Source organism: Sphaerodactylus townsendi, linkage group LG03 (genome assembly GCF_021028975.2).
Source record: "Sphaerodactylus townsendi isolate TG3544 linkage group LG03, MPM_Stown_v2.3, whole genome shotgun sequence".
NCBI classification, from domain to species: Eukaryota; Metazoa; Chordata; class Lepidosauria; order Squamata; family Sphaerodactylidae; genus Sphaerodactylus; species Sphaerodactylus townsendi.
In genome coordinates, this window is record NC_059427.1 from 29,235,385 (window position 1) to 29,261,206 (window position 25,822).

General features: G+C 43.9%; 1 protein-coding gene across 1 annotated transcript; it reads left to right on the forward strand.

Moving 5' to 3' along the window:
* The first annotated feature begins 8,921 nt into the window (after positions 1 to 8,921).
* Positions 8,922 to 25,627, forward strand: LG03H3orf49 (linkage group 03 C3orf49 homolog). Its single transcript, XM_048487320.1, has 5 exons — positions 8,922 to 9,043; positions 9,537 to 9,865; positions 16,648 to 16,778; positions 19,466 to 19,576; positions 24,877 to 25,627. The coding sequence occupies exons 1-5, from the start codon at positions 8,922 to 8,924 to the stop codon at positions 25,069 to 25,071; spliced, it is 888 nt and encodes a 295-aa protein (XP_048343277.1). The 3' UTR covers positions 25,072 to 25,627.
* The last annotated feature ends 195 nt before the right edge of the window (positions 25,628 to 25,822 follow it).

The window sequence follows — 25,822 nt, forward strand, 5'->3', positions numbered from 1 at the left end:
AATTTCAGGTATGTGAACATCTAAAAACACTCTCACTTGGCTGACTATAGTGGCTGGGAATTTTCAGAGGAATTGGCCCAGCAGTTACTGAGTTATACTATCATCAACAAAAACACTGTTAGCTTTTTATATATATAGAAGATGGTGAATGGTATTTTTTTTGCGTCAAAGCAGAGACTGAGAATGACTCAGTGGATCACTATGCCACACAACCTATTCCACTAAGGGAAACCTCCTCGACAGAGGTCAGCAAACACTTGCCCCAGCACAAAAGCCTGCTGACCATAAAATAGGGCTGGACTCTGCTTAAGGAGACTTCTGTCTTCCTGGGAAGCAGCAGGGTTCTCTTCCACTGGAACTCTATGGTAGTTCTGCCATTGAAATGAATACAGTCAGACAGGGTTCCAGATGCACTCAGTAATTCAGTTTCCCATCCCACTGTTCAAGTACGTTTTCTGTAGTTAATTGCACTCTGAGAAATAGGCAGGTAGCAATTGGCAGATTACACAGCTAGAGTGTTCCCTGTCTCTTTTCCCATTGATGTCTCTATGCAAACAGCACATTTTGTTTTCTTGCTATTGTTTCCTGATGAAATTGCTATTCTTTTATTTGACTCCTCGCCCAGACCTCCCTCCTAGGTGGATTGAGTAATTGTAAAGCAAACAACCACCAGAAGAGAAGCTCGAATGGGTAATGACAGGATAATGCAAATACGGGAAAGCAGATTTGCTTTCTGAAGCTTTGCAAGATGTCACGCCAAATACCAACAAGGGTATTTTGGTCTTTCTCTCCCAAATGAAGTTGTTTCTTCCACTTTTACTTTGTAAATTCATTCTTAAATACCAAGAGTCTCTTTCAGGACTGCCATGTTGTCATCTCTGGATACAGCACACAGAAAGCAAACCGATGTGTTATTTGAGGATAAACTTAATGTGAAACAAAAATAGACTGTATGTAGACCAGGGATGATTTCAAATATCTCATCCCTGCTTTTTTTATTCCAAAGCCTGCATTTCAGGTACACTCAGTGGTGGGATCCAAAAATTTTAGTAACAGGTTCCCATGGTGGTGGGATTCAATGGTGGTGGGCGGGGCACGACGGGGGCGTGGCCGGACATTCCGGGGGTGGGGCATTACTGGGCGGGGCTGTGGCAAGGATGCAGCCGCTGCGCCGGTCCTTGGGCGGGAAACGAATGCACACAGGCGCAGGCTGCCACGCATGCCGGTGCACCTCCTGCTAGACTGCTTCAAGTTCTGCGCGCTACTGCTGAGAGGAGGGGCGAAACTAAGGCAAAAATCATGTGGCAAAATCACCAATTAGTAACCCCCTCTCGGCACACACAAATAATTAGTAACCTACTCTCGGGAACCTGTGAGAACCTGCTGGATCCCACCTCTGGGTGCACTTCTTGAGAGCCAGAATGGTGTAGTGATTAAGAATAGTGAACTCTAATTTGGAGAACTGGGTTTGTTTCCCTGCTTCTCCCCATGAAGCCTGATGGGTAACCTTGGGCTAGTCAAAGTTCTCTCAGAACTCTCTCAGCCCCTCCTTCCTCACAAGGTGCTCCTCATGGAGAATGGAAAGGAAGGAGTTTGTAAGCCACTTTGAAACTCCTTATAGCTGAGAAAATCAGGATATACATCCAAACTCCTCCTACTCCTCCTACTCCTACTCCTCCTACTCCTCCTACTCCTACTCCTCCTCCTCCTACTCTTCTTCTTCTTCTTCTTCTTCTTCTTCTTCTTCTTCTTCTTCTTCTGCATATGGTTGCCAGATCCAGGTTGGGAAATACCTGGAGATTTTGGGGCTGGAACTTGAGGATGGTGGAGTTTGGGGATGGGAGGGAGTATAATGCCATAGAGTCCACCTTTTAAAGTGGTCATTTGCCCCAGGTGTTGTCTGGAGATCAGTTGTAATCCCAGGAGATCTCAGGTCACCGCCTGGAGGTTGGCAACCCTACTTATGCAAACCTGTCATTCTTTATTTTTGCGCTGTTTTGTTTCCTTGCACCAATTTTTTTTCTATAAAAGGCATGCTATGTTTGGCTGAATGAAATGTGTTCAATTTCACACAAAATTTCGCAATATTGGTACTTTGATAAATCAGCATATGTAGTTCAAACAAACTGACAAAATCACCAGCAAAAAGTGAAGAACCAAAACCTGTCAACCACAATATAAATGAAATTTAAAAAAAAAATAGGGGAAAAATTTCTCAACTCTAAAGTTCACACTCATACTACAAAGCTGAACCATCCATTATAAACTCAGCTTCTTCCCAGTCTTGGGATCTGCATCCAACATCTTAAGTAAGACGACACAATACGATGGGTACCAAAGTCCAGTGAGATGATCCAGTCCCCTGCCATCACCATACAAATACAGAAGATCAGTTTTCAGCCAACAGTGTAAGGTTAGTTCAAACCTAATAAGGGGGTAGATCTGACAGATACCCACCTGCCAATGATTTGCATCCCTTGGAGTTATTAAAAATGGATGTATTATTGGGTCAGCATTCATTATTTCTGGATGTCCAACCAAAGAATGATTCTCAGGGACACTCACTGCGATGTCTGTTACTATTGTATGCGTGGGGGCATTTTCTGCCACTGGTTGAGGCCTCTGGACTGTTAAGTTGAGTGATGCAAGAGCTGTAAGAGAAGTTTTGTAGAATTTAATGGTTGAATCCCTGTGCAGCCCAATCCTATGCTTGTTTACTCGAAGATAAGCTGAAGCAACTCTTCTCCATGAAAGCCTGTGCCTCAGTAAATTTTCAGGTGGGCTTTTTCACAGGGATCCAAGGCAGATTACACATAAGTGAGTCAGTACCAGAGGTGGGATCCAGCAGGTTCTCACCAGTTCCCGAGAGTGGGTTACTAATTATTTGTGTGTGCTGAGAGAAGGTTACTAATTGGGTCCGCTTTTCCATCTCCACACCCTCGCCTCCCCGAGAGGCCTTTGAACGTGACGGTTCCTTATAGCAATTGCGACTAATAATGTAACTCCCTGAACTAGGTTAATCCCTTTCAGGTACTGCAATTCATTGATTCTCAGCCTGTCGTACCTTTTATCTCACCAGTCTCTATCAAAGAACCTGTGTGTTTCACCATAGCTGTGTTCGGATTTGTGAGTTGGGGCATTTTCTATAATGTGATGATGATTTAGAAATGACCTGGTGCAAAAAAAAAATTTGGGGTCGTGGTGGGGTGGCTTCCCATGGGGGGGGCATCCAACTCAGGTTTTGCCCAGGGCTCAGGTTTGCCTAGGTACGCCTCTGCCCCCTTTGCTGAGGGGGGGCTGGTGAGGGAACCTGTTACTAAAATTTTTGGATCCCACCACTGGTCAGTACAATCAACAAAATGGGACATTCAATAAACAATGCACTAGGATTGTAGAAGTCTGGAACCAACCAGAAAGAACTGAAGCTTAGCATAACTATTAACATCACATATTAAGCAGCATAAAAATGACATGATAGGATCCTGCTTACAGTGAGCTAAGCACAGCATTGTAGGCCACAACGCCGAATCATTTGCCCAAGCAAGTTTGTGAAACCATTTTGTACAGTGCAGAACGACTCCGAAGTTTCAAAAACTTCTGTAGTTATGATCTCAGTCCAGCTGTATTCATGATCGCAGCTAGTCAGTGCCTGTGGTTTTTTGCCCCCAAATAAAAATGACGTGACAAAGATGTGTGTTAAATTACACCAAGCACAATGAATGTTGAAAGAGCCAGTTCTTTATTCAAAGGACTTAATATTCAAAGGACTGATCTCAGTAATCCGATTAACTTTGTTGTTGCTTGGCTACAATTGGCCCAATGATTTGTGTACACACATCAGCACTGGGTTGAGTTACTCCAAAAGCCTGTGTGAAGTTATTCTAGGTCAAAAGGCCCCCAACTCATGGGTCACACCCCTCAGGGGGTCAGGGGTCCCAAAATGCTGGGTCACTCACAAACCCCTCTAGAGCTGCCATTTTTGGTTCCTTTAATAGCTGGTTTTTAGATGAAGTTCTAATATTGTCCCACACTATAGCAGGTATTTCAGTGGCTTATCTGTTCAGGAATATCTGAAAGGTGAAGAGAGCTTTTTTATTTAAAACCAAAACCTCCTTTTTTAGGCACCAGTGAACCAAGGCAGGTTCAACATATAAAAACAAAGATTTATGGAATTAGATGGAATTAGGAGATATTTCAAGACATGGAAATGAGGTGGGAGTAAACTATATACAATCTTTAGTTTCTATTACAGGTGTGATGGACCGCCCAGTCTAAGTGCGTCTAAAAAGTGCAGGTCTATCTAGGGCCAGGTTGTTTAAATTTCAGAGTGGGGAATGAGCACCAGTTTGGAGGAAGTAATACGGGGCAGACTCACTTTAGGGGCAGGATCTGTGCGAAGTCCCCCCCCCAAAAAAGTTTTTTTTAATTGTCTTTAACCTGTGTTTATTGGCCCATGCAGAAGGCCTCTCTGACTGAAATCTCCTCAGAGTAGATTTTCCATACACACAGCTAAGGGACTTGATATTCACTAGTCAGAATCCAAATCAATTTTTTAAAAATCTTTTCTGTCTCAAAGAGATACCTCCTCCCACCACCAAACAGAGCACAGGTCAGCTCACCAATCATAGTGCTTCCCTGTATCTAGGAAGATTTTTCTTTTTGTTTTTGAGCTGCACTTTTAAATCTTATTTAGCTGTGCAGTCCATCACATCACCCGATCACCTGGTCAATGCCTAAGGATCCAGAATGGATCTCCTAATTAGTTCTCAAACTTCCATATCATTCATTGATTCAAGGCAACTTCCTATCACTATCAACAGCAGCAGGGGAAAAGAAACGTATGAAGTTGCCTTGTACAGAGTCAGGCCACTGGGCTATCAAAATCAATCCTGTTCTTTCTTATCACAGATTTTTTTATTCACATATCTACCAGCAGGACCTCAAAAGAGGGCCACCCATTTCAACAGGACTCACGCTGTGGTCTTGTTCATTATATTCCATACAGCGAGTGGCTGAACGTCGTTCTCCCCTTTCACTGAAAAGCTACTTGCAGACAAAGTAGAAATTTCTGCATACTCAGGACAAATACCCCAGGTATGTAGAAAAGCAATTACTATGTAAATTAAAATGGACGAGGAATAAAATTCCAGGTGGCTGATGCGGAGTGCTCATGTTTATTGCCCTTTAGCTTCAACCATATTGTTCAGGTTGTTGTGTGACATTTTAAGGAGAGAGGGAAGGAGGGGGAAATGACCTGCGGACGCCCTGGGTTATAGTGTCCTGGAAGGCCAATATAGAAATCAAATGGATTATATAATGGCAAGTAGAACATAGAGATGCTCTATTCTCTTAGCTAAAACAAGACCAGGAGCTAATTGTGGTACAGACCATGAATTATTAATATCAACAATTATCAAGACATCAAACACTGTAGCAACTATCGAACCATTGCATTAATTTCTCATGCAGGTAAAGTGATGATGAAAATTGTACAACAGAGCCTCCAACTATATATGGAATGAGAAATGCCAGCTGTTCAAGATGGATTCAGAAAAGGAAGAAATACTAGAGAGCACACTGCATATTTTCTTGGGTTTTGGGAACATCCAAGATAATTTCAGAACAAAATGAGCTTGTGTGTCACGGATTACAGTGAAGTTTTTGACCGTGTGGATCATGAAAAGCACATGCAGAATAATGCACCTTCAGTCCACTTTCAATGTGAAATAGCAAAATCCACTTGCAAACAATTGTGAAAGTGCATTATTCTGCATGTGTGGAAGGGGTCTGATTTGGGGATCTCACCCAGGTCTCAGTGATCTAGGGGGATTATGCTGTAGTGCTAGTAAGCAGCAGCTCGGACATGGGAAGAAGGCAGAAAACTTTTCAGTTATTCTCAGAGCTCAGGTGACTCATGCTGTTAGACTATTGGAGGGGGATTTCTAAATTTTTCCCCGTCCCATGTGGTTTTGCATCATTTCCCAACTAGACATCAGATTTTGCCCTCTCTCAAAACAAATAACAGCAATGTGGCACAGTAAAATGAAATTAATTTGCTAGCGTATTCAAGTTTGAAATCATCCAAAGAAGAAGATAAGGACACTCACCCTGTGTGGCATCCAGCCAAACAGAAAAAATCAAAATATTAAACATTTTCTTGGTTTTTTTAAAAAAAGAAATATTCCCTACTGGCTTATCTGTGTGGATTTAGCGATGCCTTCCGCTTTGATTGACTCGCTGTGTCGTACTGGCAATCCAAACATTTCCACAATATTAATAGGACCCATTCTGAGTGACAGGGTTTGTTTCCAAGTGATCTGTGGAAACTTGTCAGCTAAGCTCACTAAGTAAGCAACAGCATTCAGTTACCACTTAAAACGTGGTGCTGATTTTCTTTTCACCCACCATCAGTGCACAGCAGGGAGGGCTAGTCGTTTACAAAACCTGACCCTAAGCAAACTTCAGCCCAGCAACTGAAATATGAAGAGAGTCCTTTTATTTGGATCCAGGCACTTGTTGGTGATGCTGAAATTTCAGACAATATTTTACACAAGCAAGAGTCATATATTCAGGTGCGCTGTTCATGCTTCTCCGTACAGTTGGAAAAACACAGGAAGTAAGGAGCATTTATGTGTGACTTATTTGGCATGGAATGTGACATCTAGGAACAACTATCAGCCATATTTTCATAGAGCCATCAGCATCTTTTAAACCAGTCCACAAAGAGGCTGTCTGATGTCACCTTTCCCATACACACCTCCTTCCCCTCAGTTATACTTTTCTTGTGATAAATGAAGCACAAGTGTGAAAGGAAACAAACTCCAGAGTGTGAAAGGATTTGTCCAGTCCAGACCATAATGGTATTTATTTATGAGGCACCATACCACACCTAGTCTGTACCGTGATGTTCTTTTACTGATATTAAAAACCAGTGCAGCATTGTTAAAGCCAGAACAATATGTCCTGGATGTGTGTTTTCAAGCAGAAAATCATAGATGCCCCATAAGGAAATGACAGGATCAAAACCCATGCAGTTCTGACTCACAGGCAACTAAGTATGCTTACTGAAAGTGGCTTGTTGGATTTATGCATTTGTTTGGTTGCAGTTATGTAGTTTGTGTAATGCTTGGTTCTTGCTGAACATTTAATCAGAAAACAAGCAGCCATGAAAGAACAAAACAACCATACTATTATCCTTTGCTGCCCCCTCCTGGTAATACAGCACCATTGCATGATGGCTTCTCAGCAGAAGGGCATGCTGTGGACTTTAGGAGATGCGAATTAGCTCTCTATGTCAGTCGTAGTCATTTTAGGGTCCTGACAATACTGCAGGGTGGGTCCCCAGTATCACTGACACCCCACTGCTGCCCTGCCACCCTATGCCAGGACCAAGCAAAGGTGGACCTCACCTTGTTCAAGGTGTGTGGGAACCTGAACTCTTGCCATAAGCCAGCTGCCTGAGTACTGGATGGGGAAGGAGTAACTGCTATTGGGCAAAACTCTATGGTAAAAGCAGCTTGGACCATAGAGTTTTTGCCAAAATATCAGATCATTTCCTTGATCAATGGCAACGTGATAACATCACTTCCCAAAGCAACATCATAATGCAGGCAATATCAAGGCCTGGACCTTATTTCAAGCCTTGTAAGATCCCCCACTCTGTCTTCTGCCATTGCCCAGGGAACCTCGCAACCTCAGGGCTTACTTTTATCTCTTCTACTTCTACCGTCTTACCCCATACGTCCCGAGTCGGTCTCTGCGCTCGGCAGAGGCCAATCTACTGGTGATCCCTGGTCCCTCAATGATACGGCTGGCCTCCACTCGGGCCAGAGCTTTTACAGCTCTGGCCCCCGCCTGGTGGAACGCTCTCCCTCCAGCTGTCCGGGCCCTGCGGGATCTCGCTGAGTTCCGCAGGGCCTGTAAGACTGAGCTGTTCCACCGGGCTTTTGAGGAGACTAGCCGTTGATAGGGGCCCCCTCCCTCTTGCCTTCCTGTTTTCTTGCCATCATACAGATCCTACCACCCCTCCTTTGGGGGGGGGCTTTTCGTGGGAATTGATAGTAGGCGCCATCTTGAGTCAATTAATTATTAATGCTGTATTTTAACGGGGTTGGGTTTATTTTTATTAGAGCTATATTTAACATATTTATATTGTATTTTACCCCGATTGCGCTCTTTCTGTGTACTGTTCACCGCCCTGAGCCCTTCGGGGGAGGGCGGTCTATAAACCCAATAAGTAAATAAATAAATAAATACTTTTGTTGTTTTTTACAAACACATCCCCTGCAATACTTGGGCATTACTCACACACCAATGGTGCTGCACCTCTGCATGTTGGCACTGTAAGGGATTGTTTTAATTGTCTCTGAAATGTTTTTGTTTTCCCCAGTTGTCTTGTAATTTGGGAAACAGGGTCTCTTTGGTGTAAGCTTATCCCAGGGGACAGAGTTACACTCTCTAATTTTCCCCACTTGAAACCAAGAGAAATCATAATTGGACTGATTTCACAATACAACTGACTTTAATACTCACATGGAAGGATCTGATTCAAGATTTGGAAAATGACAAAGGAACCGAACACGTTATCCTGCTTGATTTGTATTTTGTACCGCTACTTCATGAAGGGCCTGTGGGAGCGAGGCAGATCTGTTTCAAGCCTCCACAGCAGAGAATTTGCTCTGATTCCAAATACGTATCACGCCTCTGTGAAGGAATTTCCCAAGTCATGATTAGCCAGTGGTGTGAAATTTCCCACCTCTCAGAAAAATGTATCGTCACCCCCTTGTAACAATCTTAAATATGATTACTTCGCGTCCCCATTGGGCTCAACCCTTTCATGCCAAGTTCAGGAAAGACATAGGAGAGCTGTAAAGGTCCAACATCAGGAATCTAATTAGACAGCTACCTGGTGGGACTGAGCTATGCACCGTAAACAAGAAGACCTTTCTGGTCCTCTTAGCGGCAACAGAGGAAGAACTCTTAGTGATAACCCACAGCCAGCTCTGAAGAAAGTTGTACAAGTAAAAGGAAAGGACATTGAGAGGTGAGTGACTAATTCTAAAAAAAAAATTAGTTACAGACAAGGCGCAGAAGTATAAAATATTGTCAGAGGTCCTTATCTTTGCAACCTTACAATCTAGCAGTGAGAATTCCAAAGTAAGTGATTTTATTTCTATTAACTATCAAGTGAACCTTCTGTATAATTGGCGCTCTTTCAGTGTCAGGCTTAGAAACAAGGCATGAGAGAATACAAGAGGCTGCCCCCTTATTTTCCATTAGTTCATCAGGTCTAACCTCTGTCTAACCTGACGGGAAACTAGCAAGTCGCAAGCTTTCTTCGCTCTGCACCCCAAGTCCTTCCATTTGAGTATTAGAGGTTTTGCCAATGAAGTTACTTAGGGGATGCTGAGAACAAAGGCAGACCCTGTGACAAGAGACTGAGTCTAAAGAGAATGCAAAGCTTTATGTTGTTTTCCATTAACATTTGCATCAGCTGTAAGGGTCATTAATAACCCATTATCCTGATTTATTTTCAGGTGGCAGGGAGTCACACCTACTAATTTAGCGAATCAAAACACGCTAATACCTCACGGGCAGTCACTGATTGGTTCCGAATGTCTTGAGCACCGCACAGCCAAGAAAAAGAGCTTTTTGAAACAGCTGAGGACGACCATGAAGAAAATGCTCCCTTTCTATCAAAAGGCAAGCAAGAAAACTAAGCAGCAAGGAAGCCAGTCAGCCAAGCTGGCAAAGTCGGCCACATCTGCTGTTTCCAGAAAGCACCGCCTCCTTCCGCGGATTGTTACCGGATTATCTCCTCCCAAAATATTTCCAAAATTGAAAAGAAGAAAGCTGTCTCCAAATGGTAATTTGGCTCACATGACCTGGGTTTTTGGGGGGGGAGGGGGAATATTATTTACATCGGAGGAGCCTAGATGAACCTCTCAGGGTTTCAGGACCAGTGCGGTCTTGCCTTAAAAGTACTTATATTGTGGTCCTACATACTGAATTCCATACAGCGCATAGGTGACTATTGCCCTCTCCTTTTACTGACAGCTGAAATGGTACCTCCAAATCCCGCCTTCATTCAGCAGTGCCCAACTGTGAGTGTGGAGTAAGGTTGCCAGCCCTGGGTTGGGAAATACCTGGATATTTGGGGAGTAGAACCTAGAGAGGATGTTGTTTGGGGAGAGGGGGGACGTCAGCAGGGTCTAATGCCATAAAGTCCACCCTCTAAAGCAGCCATTTTCTCCAGGGGAACTAATCCCGGTCACCTGGAGATCAATTGTAATAGCAGGAAATCTCCAGGTGCCACCTGGAGGATGGCAACTCTAGTGTGGAGAATAAAATGTCACTCCCCCCAACCTCCTAACTGAGCAACAGTGAGATCACTATGCTGTTGTTCTATGCTGTTGTTGTTCTGTTGTTCTATGCTGTTGTTCTATTGTGCTGTTGTTCTATGCCAGGGGTAGGGAACCTGCGGTTCTCCAGATGTTCAGGAACTACAATTCTTATCAGCCCCTACCAGCATGGCCAATAGGCCATGCTGACAGAGGCTGATGGGAATTGCAGTTCCTGAACATCTGGAGAGCTGCAGGTTCCCTACCCCTGTTCTATGCGATAGCTTGTTAATGGTTTGCTAGGGAGTCTTACAGTGCCAATCTTAGCAGATCTACCTTGAATCCTACTCTGGTCTGTTCATTGTGGCTTACACCTGGAAAAATATTCTTAAGATGGCATTGTTTGAAAACCCAATGGACCATTGTGCTACACACTTAGTGCAATGGAGGTTTTGCTGAGGGGACAAACCAGTGAAGGATGAGATGCCAGAAAAGGAGCAGCAGTGGCGTAGGAGGTTAAGAGATCATGTATCTAATCTGGAGGAACCAGGTTTGATTCCCAGCTCTTCCGCCTGAGCTGTGGAGGCTTATCTGGGGAATTCAGATTAGCCTGTACACTCCCACACACGCCAGCTGGGTGACCTTGGGCTAGTCACAGCTCTTCTGAGCTCTCTCAGCCCCACCCACCTCACAGGGTGTTTGTTGTGAGGGGGGAAGGGCAAGGAGATTGTAAGCCCCTTTGTGTCTCCTGCAGGAGAGAAAGGAGGGATATAAATCCAAACTCTTCTTCTTCTTCTTATCATTCTCAGTTAAGAGATGACATGATAGCCATGTTTAGATATTTGAAGGAATGTCATGTTGGTGAGGGAGCAAGCTTGTTTTCTGCTGCTCCAGAGACTAGGACCAGGAGTAATCGGTTCAAGGTGAAGGGAAAGAGATTCCATCTAAACATCAGGAAAAACTTCCTGACAGTAAGGGCTGTTCGACACTGGAATGCACTACCTCGGAGTGTGGGGGAGTTTCCTCCTTTGGAGGTTCTAAAGAGAGGCTCAACAGCTATCTGTCAGGAGTGCTTTGGTTGTGTGTTCCTGCATTGCAGGGGGTTGGACTTGAGTCCCTTGGGGTCTCTTCAAACTCTATGATTCTATAGCTGATAATTGTAAATATTTGTTTTAATAATACTGCATAAGAAAGTTACATTTATTTATGTTTGTTATTTATCATCCGCCTTTCTCGCTTGGACCCAACACGGATTACACAGAGAGAATCAATATAATTGGTAGGATGGGATATTTTTTTTTAAAAAAACCCAATAAATAGGCTTGCCAGGGTTGTAGAACTAATGAGAAATACTAAAAGCAGAACTGAAGCGGGATTCAGTTTTGCATAGTTTGTGGAAAACCAGGAGAGCGGGATTCAGTTTTGCATAGTTTGTGGAAAACCAGGAGAGCGGAATTCAGTTTTGCATAGTTTGTGGAAAACCAGGAGAGCGGAATTCAGTTTTGCATAGTTTGTGGGAAACCAGGAGAGCGGGATTCAGTTTTGCATAGTTTGTGGAAAACCAGGAGAGCGGGATTCAGTTTTGCATAGTTTGTGGAAAACCAGGAGAGAGGAGTCTCCATGATCTCCTCAGGCAGGCCATTCCATATAATGGGCCCCCCAACCGGATAGAGGTGGTTCACTTGGGATTTTATTAAGTTTCCAGGTTATCTCCCTACTAGGTGGAAAGGAAGTATGTATTCTGGACTAGTTAATCTGGAACGAAAGACTGCAGTTTTATGACAAACAATAACAATTTGGTCTTAAAGTTGTGTTACTTTTTTTTTTCTTTTTAAAAATAAATAAAATAATTAATTAATAAGGACATTTCTTGAGGGATAGTAGGTACAGATAGCTCCAAGGGGCACTGACTAAAAGTTTAATATCTAAATATCTAAACAAAAGCAGATATGAAGGCAGGAAGCCAGCAGGGGGATGGGGGCTTCCCAGTGTTTTGCACTGAGTGTCACATGTATGACTATCTGCCACTAGGCCAGAAGTCGTGGGTGTGCCCTCGCTGCAATGAGCTCCTGGCATTCAAGGAACGTGTCAGTTCTCTTGAAGCCAAGGTGGCAGACCTGGAGAAGCTGAGGGAAGAGGCAGGAGAGTGGCAACAAACAAGGCTTTCAGGGGACCTAGCAGCCGGTCCCACTCTCCTAAGGTGAGCATCTCTTCAGATGTCAAGCGGAGAATGAGAGTCTGGGTGACAGAGGGTGCCAGTCTGAGGTGGGGAAGATGCTCCCTTAGATGGGATCCTCTTCCTTAACTGGTGATCAACTATCCTCTCGCGACTGAGGATACCCCTCGGGAGGTGGGGGGCAAAATTCCTTGTAGTGGAGTGATTCGATCATCAGGAATATAGAGAGTTGGAGTTTTGTGACAGAGCGTGATGACCGGTGCGATGGTGACTTGCCTGCCTGAGTCGCCGGTTAGCCGCGGTGATGTCACGCCCACGCCTCTAGATAGGCTGTTAGACAGCGCTGGGGTGGAGTCAGCAGTTGTGGTCCACATTGGTACTCAATGACATTGGGAAATGTAGCCGGGAGGTTCTGGAAGCTAAATTTAGGCTGCTAGGAAAAAGGGTAAAAATCCAGGACCCCCAAGGTGCGGCATTCTCCTCCTCCTCTGAAATGCCTACCCTGTTCCATCGCCAAGCAGAGGCGAAGCTAGCGCAAGTGCCGGGAGATACAGGGTCTCAATGCGTGGATGAAGAAAGGTGGTGCAAAGGCAGAGGGTTTCAGGATTTCGTTTCAGGAACTGGGGAACCTTTTTTGGGATAAGGCAGGCCTGTACAAAAGGGACGGGCTTCATCTTAACCAAAGAGGAACCAGGCTGCTGGCCTCAACATTAAAAAAAGGTGGTAGCAGAACAGCTTTTAAACTGCTAGAATTCCTGGGGGAAAGCCGACAGGGAGCTGGAGGTGACTTCGGTTGAATACAGAGTCCATGGGGATGCAGACAGAGAAGGAGGTTTTTTTTTAAATCAACCACATACAAGGAGGAACATAGCAATGTGATAAGTGATAGTGTGTCTACAAAAAAAGGCTAGAGGAGCCAAAAACACATAAATCCCAGGTTAGGGACAGAGACAGAGTATACAGAGTGTCTCTATGCTAATAGTAGAAGCATCTCACCTAAAATGGGGAGCTGGAGTACAAAGAGTTTTGAAGGAGGACATTGATATAGTGGGCATCACAGAGACATGGTGGAATGAGGAGAACCAGTGGGATGCTGTTATCCCAGGTTACAGGCTCTACAGGAAGGATAGGACAGGGCTGTGATTGGGGTACCTCTACATCAAAAGAGAGCATGAAGTGTCACATAAAATAGACAATGCAGGGGAGCTGATTCTCTCACAGAAGCACTGTGGATACTCAAGCCAGGTGAAGTATAAGCCACATTAGGAATATATTATCAGCCCCTGGACCAAAGCGTACAAGAGGACGTTCTGAGATGGAAAAGAAATTAGAGAGGCCAACAAAAGCAAAATGTCGTGCGGGTAATGGGCGCATTTTAACTATCCCCACATAACCGGAAAATGTACGTTCAGGGCATGGCAGTAAGGAGAGAACACCTGGATATGCTAAATGACTGTGGTTTAGTTAAGATGGTTGTAGAACCAACTAGGGAGATGTGGACTCTAGATCTAATTCTATGTGGGACCTTGGCAGGACCTGGCGCGGAAGTCAGTGCGTTGTTGAGCCGAGCAGGGAACAGCCATCACAATGCTGTCATCAGATTCGTAGCATTCTGCATGCTTAACAATCGACAACTACCGTGAAGCTACATTCGCCTTTCCGTGAAAGCGGGAAATTCTCAAAAGATGAGGGATAGTGCGCAGGGAAGTTGAAAGGGCAAATCGAAGAGAGTCAAAAATGTCCAAGATGCTTGGAGGTTTATTTAAAACACAGTCTTAAAAGCTCAACTGGAATGTGTCTCCGCCAGGTTAGGAAAAAAGGTAGCACCTAGTCCAAAAGAAAGCCACCATGGTTATCAAGGGATCGCGGAGGAAATTATTGGGAAAAAGAAGCATACCTTTAGAAAAATGGAAGTCCAACTTAACTGCTGATAAAGAATACCAGAGAGTTCACAAATGATGGAAAAAGAGAAGCAAGTTAGCTGTAAGGGAGGCAAAAGGATTATGAGGAACGATAGCTGTGGAACATCAAAACTAAAGTAACAAACAGTTCTTCTTCAAGTACACCAAAAGTTATGAAGCCAGCAAGGGAAGCCGGGCAGGTCTGCTAGATGACAAAGGAACAAAGGGTGTGCTAAAAGATGACAGGGAGATTGCAGAAAAGTTGAATGTAATTCTTTTGCATCTGTCTTTCACCCAAGAGGAGGAGGAGGAAAATTCCTGCACCTGAACCAAGCTTCTTAGGAGGCTTATCCTGGTGAACTAACGAAGATAGTGGTAGACAAGGGAAGAAGTTCTGGCAGCCATTGATAAACTAAATGCTACCAAATCCCCTGGCCCCAAGATTGCATTCACCCAAGAGTTCTTAAAAGAGCTTCAAGCATGAAATTGCTGATGTTCTCACTTTTAATATGCAACTTATCCTTGAAATCCAGGCTCCATCCCCTGAAGACTGGGAAGAAGATAGCCAATGTCACACCAATTAAATCTTTAAGAAAGGATCTAGGGGGGACCCGGAAATTACAGGCCAGTCAGCTCTTTGACATCTCGGTTCCCTGAGTAAATTCAGGTATATGGAATCTGGTCACTTCTTAAAGATGTAAAATTATAAAACATTTTTTGGGCTGTACAAGAAGCCAAAACCTGGTTTGAGAAAGAGTCAGCATGGCTTTTGCAGAGAGCAAATCCTGTCTTACAAACTTACTTCAGAGTTCTTTTGAGGATGTAAATAGGCATGTGGATAAGGGGAACCAGTGGACATTGTCTACTTGGATTTCCAAAAAAGGCTTTTGACAAGAGTTCCTCACCAGAGACTATTGAGAAAACTCAGCAATGAAGAAGGAATGAAGAGGGGAAGTCCTCCTATGGATTTCAAAACTGGTTGGAGAAACAGGAAGCTTAAAGAGTGGGTGTAAATGGGAAATTCTCACAATGGAGAGATGTGGGGAGTGGTGTCCCCCCTAAGGATCCGTGATTGGGACCAGTGCGCTCTTTAACCTTATTCATAAAATGACCTGGAAGTAGGGTGGGTAGCGTGGTGGCCAAGTTTTGCAGATGATACCTCAAATTATGTAGGGTGGTGAGAACCACACAAGGATTACAGGAGCTCCAAGCGGACCTTTTGATACAAATTGTCAGGGTGAGTGGGCTAAGAAATGGCAAATGCAGTTCAATGTAGCAAAATGCAAAGTGGATGCACATGAGGGGCAAAAAATCCAAACTTCACATACATCAGCTTACAGCTAGGGTCAAAAGTGCTATCAGTCAGCTGGCGACCAGGAAAGGGATTTGGGCTGCCTTAGTTGATAGTTCCATGGGAATGTCAACTCAATGTATGGCAGCTGTGAAAAAGGCAAACTCTATGCTGGGGATCATTGCAGGGAAAGGAATTGATAATAAAACTGCAAAGATTGTCATGCCCTTATATATCAAAGCCGTGGAGTGTTTGACCACACTTGGAGCACTGTGGTTCAGTTCTGGTCACCACATCTCTCAAAAAAAGGATATTGAAGAGATAGAAAAAGTGCAGAGAAAAGGGCAACGAGGATGATTGAGGGACTGGAGCACCTTCCTTATGAGGAAAGGCTGCAGCGTTTGGGACCTCTTTAGTTTGGAGAGGAAAGACGTCCTGAGGGGATAATGATTGAAGTCTATAAAATTATGCATGGGGTAGAAAATGCTGACAGAGGGAGAAATTTTTCTCCTCTTCACAATCACTAGAACCAAAGGGGGCATTCATTATGAAAAATGCTGGGGAAGAATTAGAACTAATAAAAGGAAACACTTCTTCACGCAACGTGTGATTGGTGTTTGGAATATGCTGCCACAGGAGGTGGTGATGGCCACTAACCTGGATAGCTTTAAAAGGGGCTTGGACAGATTTATGGAGGAGAAGTCAATTTATGGCTACCAATCTTGATCCTCTTTGATCTGAGATTGCAAATGCCTTAACAGTCCAGGTGCTCGGGAGCAACAGCCGCAGAAGGCCATTGCTTTCACATCCTACATGTGAACTCCCAAAGGCACCTGGTGGGCCACTGCGAGTAGCAGAGAGCTGGACTAGATGGACTCTGGTCTGATCCAGCTGGCTTGTTCTTATGTTCTTATGTTCTTACTCTTTCTGTCATCGAAGGAACAATTCATTTGGATGTGAACATTGTGGAAGAACATGCACAAAGCATAAGCAGAACAAACACAGTTATGCAGGCAAGGCGGATGACAAGACGCATATCGGTGGTATCGCTGCCGTCAGGGATCCGAAAGGTAATCGGGGAAATTATAGGCAAATCTACAGGCAGAGCTAACGTCTGGGTGAAAAACTTCAAGAGCTGGAGAGCCTCTGGTTTGGGATAAGTCATCCTAAAGGAATGGTGTGGTCATTTTGGGGGGAAATATTGACAGGAAAGGGCTACAAATGATAGAAGTGGGGCAGTAAAAGAAGGCTGTGTGAAGAAACTGGGAGGCTAAGGGAGGCAGCAATCCTTAGAATGCCAAATGAGCTACGGGTGCCTGTATGCCAAGGCTAAGTCAAGACTGGGCAGCTTGAGGGTTTGGTGCTCAGTGAGAACACATGTATAGTTGATTGGCATTTTAGAAACCTGATGATACCAGCGCACTATTGTCCCCTTGACTAAGGCTGCCAACTTCCAGGTGGTAGCTGGAGACCTCCCAGAATTACAACAGAGGCAACAATCAGTTCTCCTGGGGGAAAAATGGCGAACCCCTCCCTCCTCAGGCACCCCCTCCCCCCCCCCCAAATCTCCAGAAAATTTCCAAACCAGAAGTGGCAAACGTGTCCCTGACAAAGACGGGGAGATGATTTGGATCTCTTTTCTCCAACTATAAGTGGATCACGACTAGATTAGTCATTATTTTAATAGAGCTAGAGAAGGCAGGCGGTGGTTAGCTTAAGACATTTTTATCCCGCCTTTCTCACTGCATGTGGGTCAAAGAGATGGGTTACAACATTAGCCGAGCTCGAGGCAATGATTTAATTGCAACTGTAACAAATTTGTGACGTCAGCATCAACTATCAGCCCCCAAATCATTCTGCTCTGTTAGGGGTATTACGCTTTCATACATCCATTTCTTCAGAACCAGCCCTGTTGCATTATGTTTTATTAGGAACCTTTGCTATTAGATTCAAACGTTGTTATCATTCCAATGTTATCATAATTTGTAATCTGCTTATTGTAGAGTTGCCAGCTTCTGATTGGGAAATTCCTAGATATTAAGGGATGGATTCAAGGAACATTGGAGGGGGTGGGGGGAGGGGTGGGACCTCAGTGTGGTACAATGCCCCCAAAACAACCAGTTTCTCTAGGAGCACTGGTCTCTGTAGTCTGGAGAGAGGTTGAAATTGCAGGAGGTTCCAATTTTGACCTGAAGATTGACAGCCCTAGGCTTACTGATCAATTAAATACTTATATCATAGTCGTACTTGTAATCTGCATTGAGTGCCAGGTGTACTCTAATGTGGAGAACTGGGTTTGATTCCCCACTCCTCCATATGAGTGGTGGACTCTAATCTGGTGAGCTGAGTTTGTTTTCCCTGCTGTTCCACACAAAGCTTGCTGGGCAGTGGCGGAGCTACAAGGGGACAGGGGGGCCGTGCATCGGGCGCACGCCTGGGGGTGCAGAAAATTACCCTCAGGCCCCTCCCCCTTTCCCCACCCCCCATGGCACCCCCTCCTTCCCCCCTTCCCAGACTTACCTTAGTTCCTTTCCTTTTCCTAGAACTTTTTCAGGCTGAAAAAAGGCCTATTCACAGTACAGGCTAAAAACGGCCTGAGGAACTACAGTTCCCAGGAGACCTTGGGGCTCACAAGGTCTCCTGAGAAGTATAGTTCCCATCAGGCCATTTTTAAACCTGAACTGTGAATAGACCTTTTTTTCAGCCTGAAAAAGTTCTAGGAAAAGGAAAGGAACTAAGGTAAGTGTGGGAAGAGGGGAAGGGGGGGCGCCGTGGGGGGTGCCATGGGGGGCAGAAAATATAGACTGCGCAATGGGCATAGTTTGGCCCAGCTACGCCTCTGCTGCTGGGTGACCTGGGGCTAGTCACAGTTTTCTCAGACCTCTCTCAGCCTCACCTACCTCAGGATGCCTGTTGTGGGGAGGGGAAGAGAAGCAGTTTGTAAGCTGCTTTTAGAGTCCTTATGACTGAGAAAAGCAGTGTACAAATCCAAACTTCTCTTCTTTAAAATCTACTGCATACTTTCAGAACCTTCTTGCTTTTACACATTCAGGGCTTGCCTATTTATGGGAAAACATGTGATACACATTTCACATTTTTCAGCATATTACCAACAATCTAATCCAGTGGTAATCACTTTGAGGCTCACAAGCTATCCTTGTCGCTTTCACATCTCACTTCTTCTGATTTTGGGTTTCAGGGGTTTGCTGGGCATCTTCAATGGCATTCCCAGAAGTACCGGTAATCATACCCGTCGGAAGTGATGCAACACGAGCAATGAACTTGAGTTAAAACCACAGTTATATATATTTAATGTTAATGTGTATGTATGTGGGGGGGGGGTTGATACCTTTTTGGTTGATGACGATTCTAAATGGGGTTCTCTGCAAGCCACAGAACACTATTAGTCTAATAGTTGTGATCGAATATATGTAGTTCTATGTATTGTTGAAGACTTTCACTGCCAGAATCACTGGGATGCTGTGTGGTTTCCAGGCTGTATGGTGGACGCTCCAACAGGTATATAAACTCCACTTGCTTTCCTACTATCAGATCCTCTGAAGATACCAGTCACAGATGCAGACGAAACGTCAGGAGATAATGCTGCTAGAACATGGCCACACAGCCCGGAAACCACACAGCATCCCACTATATGTAGTTCTGTTCGTAGAGGAATTTTCGTATCTCTGATAAAGCAGGAAAGCCAAAGTATACATTATAGAAATGCTTTCTTAACATTTTCCTGTTGGGTTTACAGGTTTCAGATCTTCCTAAAAAGAAGACTTTCCCAGTGTTCAAAAAGAAGGAAAAAAGCATGTCACCAATGTGGTACCTCTCAGACATAACAGTAGGGAATCTTCAAATGGAGGTATCTTCAAATAGCACATTACTTTTATCACTCAGAACAGGTCTTTAGAGGTTTCTGTTAAAGCACATTGCTTAGAAGCTGGCTGTAGTGTCATTACTTTTCTGCAGTACAGTTACAAGGAGAGTATAAGAATTAACTTATCATCTGTGGATGCAACCACCACCACTCTTTGCAGCAACATTCCAGTTATTAATCCAGGTTGTTCTAAATTGTATGGGTTATTGATCGATGTTGTTATCTCTCAAATTCTGCCCTGTTATTTCAAAACTCATTAGTTTGGATAGTCCACACTTTTAAAAGTTATGACTTGGATAGCCACGGATAGCCTGATCTCATCAGAACCTACGCAGGGATGGCCATGGTTAGTAGTTGGATGAGAGACCACCAAGGAAAGTCCGAGTTGCAAACCACCTCTGCTCCATCACTTGGCTTGAAAACCCTTCAGGGCTGCCATAAGTCAGATGAGAATTGACAGCACTTTCCACTTCTACCACACCTTTAGCACATAATTTCTTTTTTATATTTTAAGAGGTGACTTTGGTTTCTTGTCAGCCAGTGTAATGTAGTGGTGAAGAGCAGTGAACTCTCAGCTGGAGAACTGGGTTTGATTCCCCACTCCTACATATGAAGCCTGCTGGGTGACCTTGGCTAGTCCTAATTCCCTGAGAACTCTCTCAGCCCCACCTACCTCACATGGTGCCCGTTGTGGAGAGGGGAAGGAAAAGGAATTTGTAGGCTGCTTTGAGACTCCATATAGAAAGGAAAGGTGGAGTTCAAATTCAAACTCTTATTCTTCTCAAAAAAGGTGCTTTTATACAGAAATTTACCTCTAGAGTAGGCATGTGACCTTCTTAATAAACAATTCATTGTGGTATGGGTTTCTGCAATTTCATGTCAACATGCCACTTGTCACGTCACACCTATATCAGTGGTTTAACAATGGAATAAATTGTTATTTTTAATCAGTATGGGTTCAGATTGTTGAAAACCATGGTGCCCTGAAATCTGCATCACATACTATAAAAATGTAGCTGTGCCCATCCATTAACTGATTATTACCACAAACAATCCCAAAAGGACATTAACGAGTTGTTTTAACCACAAATATTTATCACATCATGTATTAGAAGGGTTGAGATTTCTCTGAAAGTAGGTTATGTCTATTACAAATATTGCTGAAAAAAGGTGTTTTGTGTTTGTCATGTTAAAAGGAAATGTGGAAGATGAAAGTAAAAAAAAAATGAGCCCCCACTTTCCCAAACAGTTGTTTTCATTTTGCTATATTCTAATATTCCTCTAAACTTTCCCTAACATTTTTTTTAAAAAAACATGTATTTGAAGGCTTTTAACATAGCAGAGGTCAAGGCAGCTTAGAATAGGTCCTACCTCACAGACAGAAATCAAGACTAAAAAGCTGGTAATACTATTGTGGTTGCCTAGCAAGCTCCACAATGGTCACCAAAAGGGCATTTGTTTCTTAAAGCTACAGATGTTGCTTTTACTACCCTGTTTCCCCGAATATAAGACATCCCCGGAAAATAAGACATAGTAGAGGTTTTGCTGAAGTGCGAAATATAAGGCATCCCCCAAAAGTAAGACGTAGCAAAGTTTTTGTTTGGAAGCATGCCTGACAAACAGAATACAGAAATATAAGACATCCCCTAAAAATAAGACATAGCGCATCTTTGGGAGCAAAAATTAATATAAGACACTGTCTTATATTCGGGGAAACACGGTATATTTGGGAGGTTAATGGCCATTTTTTTTAAAAAAAAGATGGGTCTTCTTTTACATACAGTTTTTTTTTGAAAAATCTGTCTTGCCTGTTAATGACTCTAGTTTCCATACTTGGCCATGTTGAGAATTAGATAAATTGACAATCTAAATACTTCCAGCGGAACACCTCCTTTTCTCCGTTGCCTCCTCCATTTCCTCTTTGTCTCTTCCAGGTAGCCCCAGTATCCTCTTCTCTTCCTCGGCTTCCTTCTCACCCACCATTCTCCCCCGCCTCAGCTTCATTTAATTCACGTATTCCTTGCTTTTCTTCCCAATACAGACCTATAGCAACTTATATCATTCCCTTGTCCTCCATTTTATCTTCCCAACAGCCGCGTGAGGTAGGTTACACTGAGAGTGAATGACTGGCCCAATGTTACCCATTCATAAAAGAGTGGGACTCCCAGTTCCTAGTCTAATACTCAAGTCAGTGCAACACACTGACTTCCATGTGGTGACTGCTATTGAATAGCAGTGAGTATCAAGGTTCTCCTCTGGGCCTGGGCAATTCATGCTAGTCATGTAGTAGTAGGAGGTCTGACCTCAATGACTCCACCCTTCAGGACAGCAGGAGTGGGAAGTGGAGTAGGAAGGCAAAATAGTCCTGGGAGAGCCCTGCCCTCTCCTCCCGCCCTTTACTCACAGAAACCAAAGTCTGAAGACTGGCAGTATTGCAGCTACCATTGCTTAACAATTCCCACAATGGTAACTGAAGGCATCCATTTCTTAAAGATACAGGCACTGTTCTATTCTTTCTTTTTTTTTCCTTTAAAAAAAACAGATTTTTCTGCAAACCTGAAGCTTTTGTCAGGTTTGTACAAAGACCTGTCTTGTATGTCCCTGGTCCCAGCTTTGTATTGAAGTGTCCACAGATTTGGTCATATTGAAAATTAGATGTGTGGACATCACGTGAGATTTTATTCTGCAGAACATTTGTCAAAGATCCCAGAAGTGCCCTCAAACTACAATCTTTCCATTGCAAGCAAATGCTTCTAAAGAAGGGTGTGCATTCGGATATTTCCAATCACGAGCGTTACCTAAATTCCCTGTTCAGTTTTAGATCACAAATACCCAATCAAAAATCAAACAGTGAAGTTAGGACAGTGTTTTGGATCAAAAAATGTCTGAATGCATGCACCTACTAGTGATTATACTGTGAGATTGTATCCTACTGTAGGGTTAGAGGTAGATGTGTTTTGTAACAGTGTATTTATTTAGCACATTTTCCCAAATATTCAGAGTACTTCACATAATCTCAGAAATCCTTAAAACAACCCGATAAGGAAGATTATTATTATTTCCATATTATATTGGGTGGACTGATAGTATGTCCCACAAGCAGGGGCGTACCTAGGCACACTGGCGCCCGGGGACAAAACCTGAGTTTGGCGCCCCCCCCCCCCGCCCAGCGTATGGGCGGCCACCCTCCCCCACCATGACCAAACAATGATTTTTTGTACCAGCTCACAAAACACCTCCCACTCCCATCAAAACATACATGGCTCTCTCCCCACCAACTCTTTTCCTAATTTCCTAATCACAACACCCCTATGAGGTAGGTTGTTAGCCTGAGAAACAACTCCAAGCCAGTGCAAGTGGATATTAAGCATGTAAATCTCTCACAAATCACCCCCAGTAAAACATTTACCAAACAAATGTCAGCATCATCTCTCACAAAACACCTCCAGTGGAATCCACCCCCAAACAGAATCACTTTCAATGGTGTTTAAACTAGGTCAAATTCTTCTTTTAAATCTACCGTAAAGGGAGAATCTGGGGTCCCCAGTTAAAACAAAATTGAAAGTGATGCTGTTTGGGGGTGGATTCTCCCCCACCCTGAAACAGCATCACTTTTGAGGGTTGGAGATTCAGATGAAACAAATAGCAGATTTGGCTGGAATCTGGGCAAATTTGGGCACATTCGGACAAAAATTGTCCGGTTATGTCCTGCCCAAATATGAACAAATGCGAATGCAAGGTATTTGGGGTTTTGGGGGGTATTTTTGGGGGGTTTTCGGCCTGCAGGGAGCGCATTTTTAAAGCTAGCGGCACCATGATTTCAGGGCATCATCCAGAGACTGTCCTGATGATACCACCCGAGTTTGGTGATGTTTGGTTCAGGGGCAGCAAAGTTATGGACGCCCAAATGGAATGCCCCCATCCCCATTGTTTTCAATGGGAGCTAACCTGAGATGCGGGCTACCCCTTTGAGGGACGATAACTTTGGTCCCCCTGAACATAACTTCACCAAACTTGGGTGACAATCATAAGAATAGTTAACAGATGATACCCTGAAATTTTGGTGTCACTAGCTTTAAAAATACACCCCTTCCAGGCACCCCAAAAAATTTGGCCAAGATTCTTTGTTTTGCAGTGACTTTGCTCCATTGTAGCTAATGAGGAATTTCTGAGGCAGGCTGCACATTTTTGAAGATAGAGGTGCCAGACTTTCAAGGTGGCTCCAAGAGGCCTTGAGTAATAGCATCCAAGCTTGGTGAGCTTTTCTTCTGGAGTGGGGGGGGGGTTTGAGAGAGTTCTGAGAGAACTCAGCCCACAGGCTTTCTTATGCAGGAGCGGGGAAACAAAATAAGCCTTTTGGGGGCCCATAAAATTGAACCCCCAGAAGCAAAGGTTTCCAAACCTGGATGCTATTACCAGGAGGCCCTCCTGGAGCCACCCTGAAAGTCTGGTGCCTCTATCTTCAAAAATGTGCAGACTGCCTACACACTCAGAAATTCCCCATTGGCTACAATGGAGCAAAGTCACTGCAAAACAAAGAATCTTGGGCAAATTTATTGGGGTGCCTGGAAGGGGTGTATTTTTAAAGCTAGTGACACCAAATGTTCCGGGTATCATCTGTTAACTATTCTTATGATGCCACCCAAGTTTGGTGAAGTTATGTTCAGGGGGACCAAAGTTATGGTCCCTCAAATGGGTAGCCCCCATCTCAGGTTAGCTCCCATTGAAAACAATGGGGATGGGGCACCCCCTTTGGGGGTCCATAACTTTGCTACCCCTGGACCAAACATCACCAAATTTGGGTGGTATCATCAGGGCAGTCTCTGGATGGTACCCTGAAATTTTGGTGCCACTAGCCTTAAAAATGCGCCCCCTGCAGGCCGGAACGTGAAAAAACACTTAAAACATTAAAAAACACACAAACGACCCTGAAATGTTGGCGCCCCCCCATGTGACCAAATGGGGGGCGCCCGGGGACAAAGGGTACCCCCTGTCCCTAGGCAGGAACGCCACTGCCCACAAGGCACTCAGAGTTCACAGAGCAGAGATTTGAACAAGGACTTCCAGCTCACAGCTCATGTTCTTAATTACTGCCAGACGCTATTTGCAAGGACAGCATCCGTCACATAGAGATTGCAGAGTAAATAGTTCCTACATTTCACCACTGTAGTTTCCCCCCTGGTCCCTTAGATGACTAAAGCCTTTCATCTTTCTTTCAGATCAAATAAATTAGCTTTTCTTTTGTTCTACATCTGTTTTTTTTTTAAATACCTATTTCTTACTAGGTGGATAATCTCTTGGATAACATCAGTGAAAAATCCATACAATTGCTGGCTTTGAGAAGCGCAGAGCTACAACAATGCGAATCTTTGGGAAACAAGATACTTCAGTCCTCTAAGCAGTTTCAAAGGGTTTCCTTAAGGACTACAAAGAAGCATAAACTGAAAAATATGTGTTTTCCATGTAGATGTTGTTGCTGACACCCATTTGGGATGGTAACTGTAGAAAAGATTTCAAGTTAGTTACATTTACATTTCAGCAGCTATTTCACAGTCACAGGAAGTATCACTGGGAAGACAGGATATTTCTTTGCTTACTAATAGCAATTCAAATAGCTTTGGATATACAAGACTTGGCTTTTTAAAAAAATATGAAGTCAATAAGAAAGACTTTGCAAAAAAAAAGGGGGGGGGGAGCTGTGTTGGTGCATTGGAACTATGCCTGGAAAATGTATTGTCGAAGGCTTTCACGGCCAGATTCAACTGGTGGTTGTGGTTTTTCCGGGCTGTGTGGCCATTGTCTGGTAGATCTTGTTCCTAATGTTTTGCCTGCATCTGTGGCTGGCATCTTCGGAGGTGTATCACAGAGGGAAGCCTGTTACACACTGTGTCCAGTGAGAAGGGGAAAACGGAAAAATAACAACTGGAAAATGACAACATAAAAATATGCCTGGAAAAATAATAACTGGACAAAGGCTTTTTGTTTACAGACAGGTATTTCATGCTTCACACTGCAATTCTAAACAAACTTACACCCCCAAACGATTTCAATTGATTTAGAAGGAAGTTCAACACAGCACATACCTAAAATGGTGCAAAATTCCAGAATACTCTAGTCCAGGGGTGGCCAACCTATGGTCCTCCAGATGTTCATGGACTACAATTCCCATCAGCCCCTGCCAGCATGGTCAATTGGCCAGGCTGGCAGGGGCTGATGGGAATTTCAGTCCAT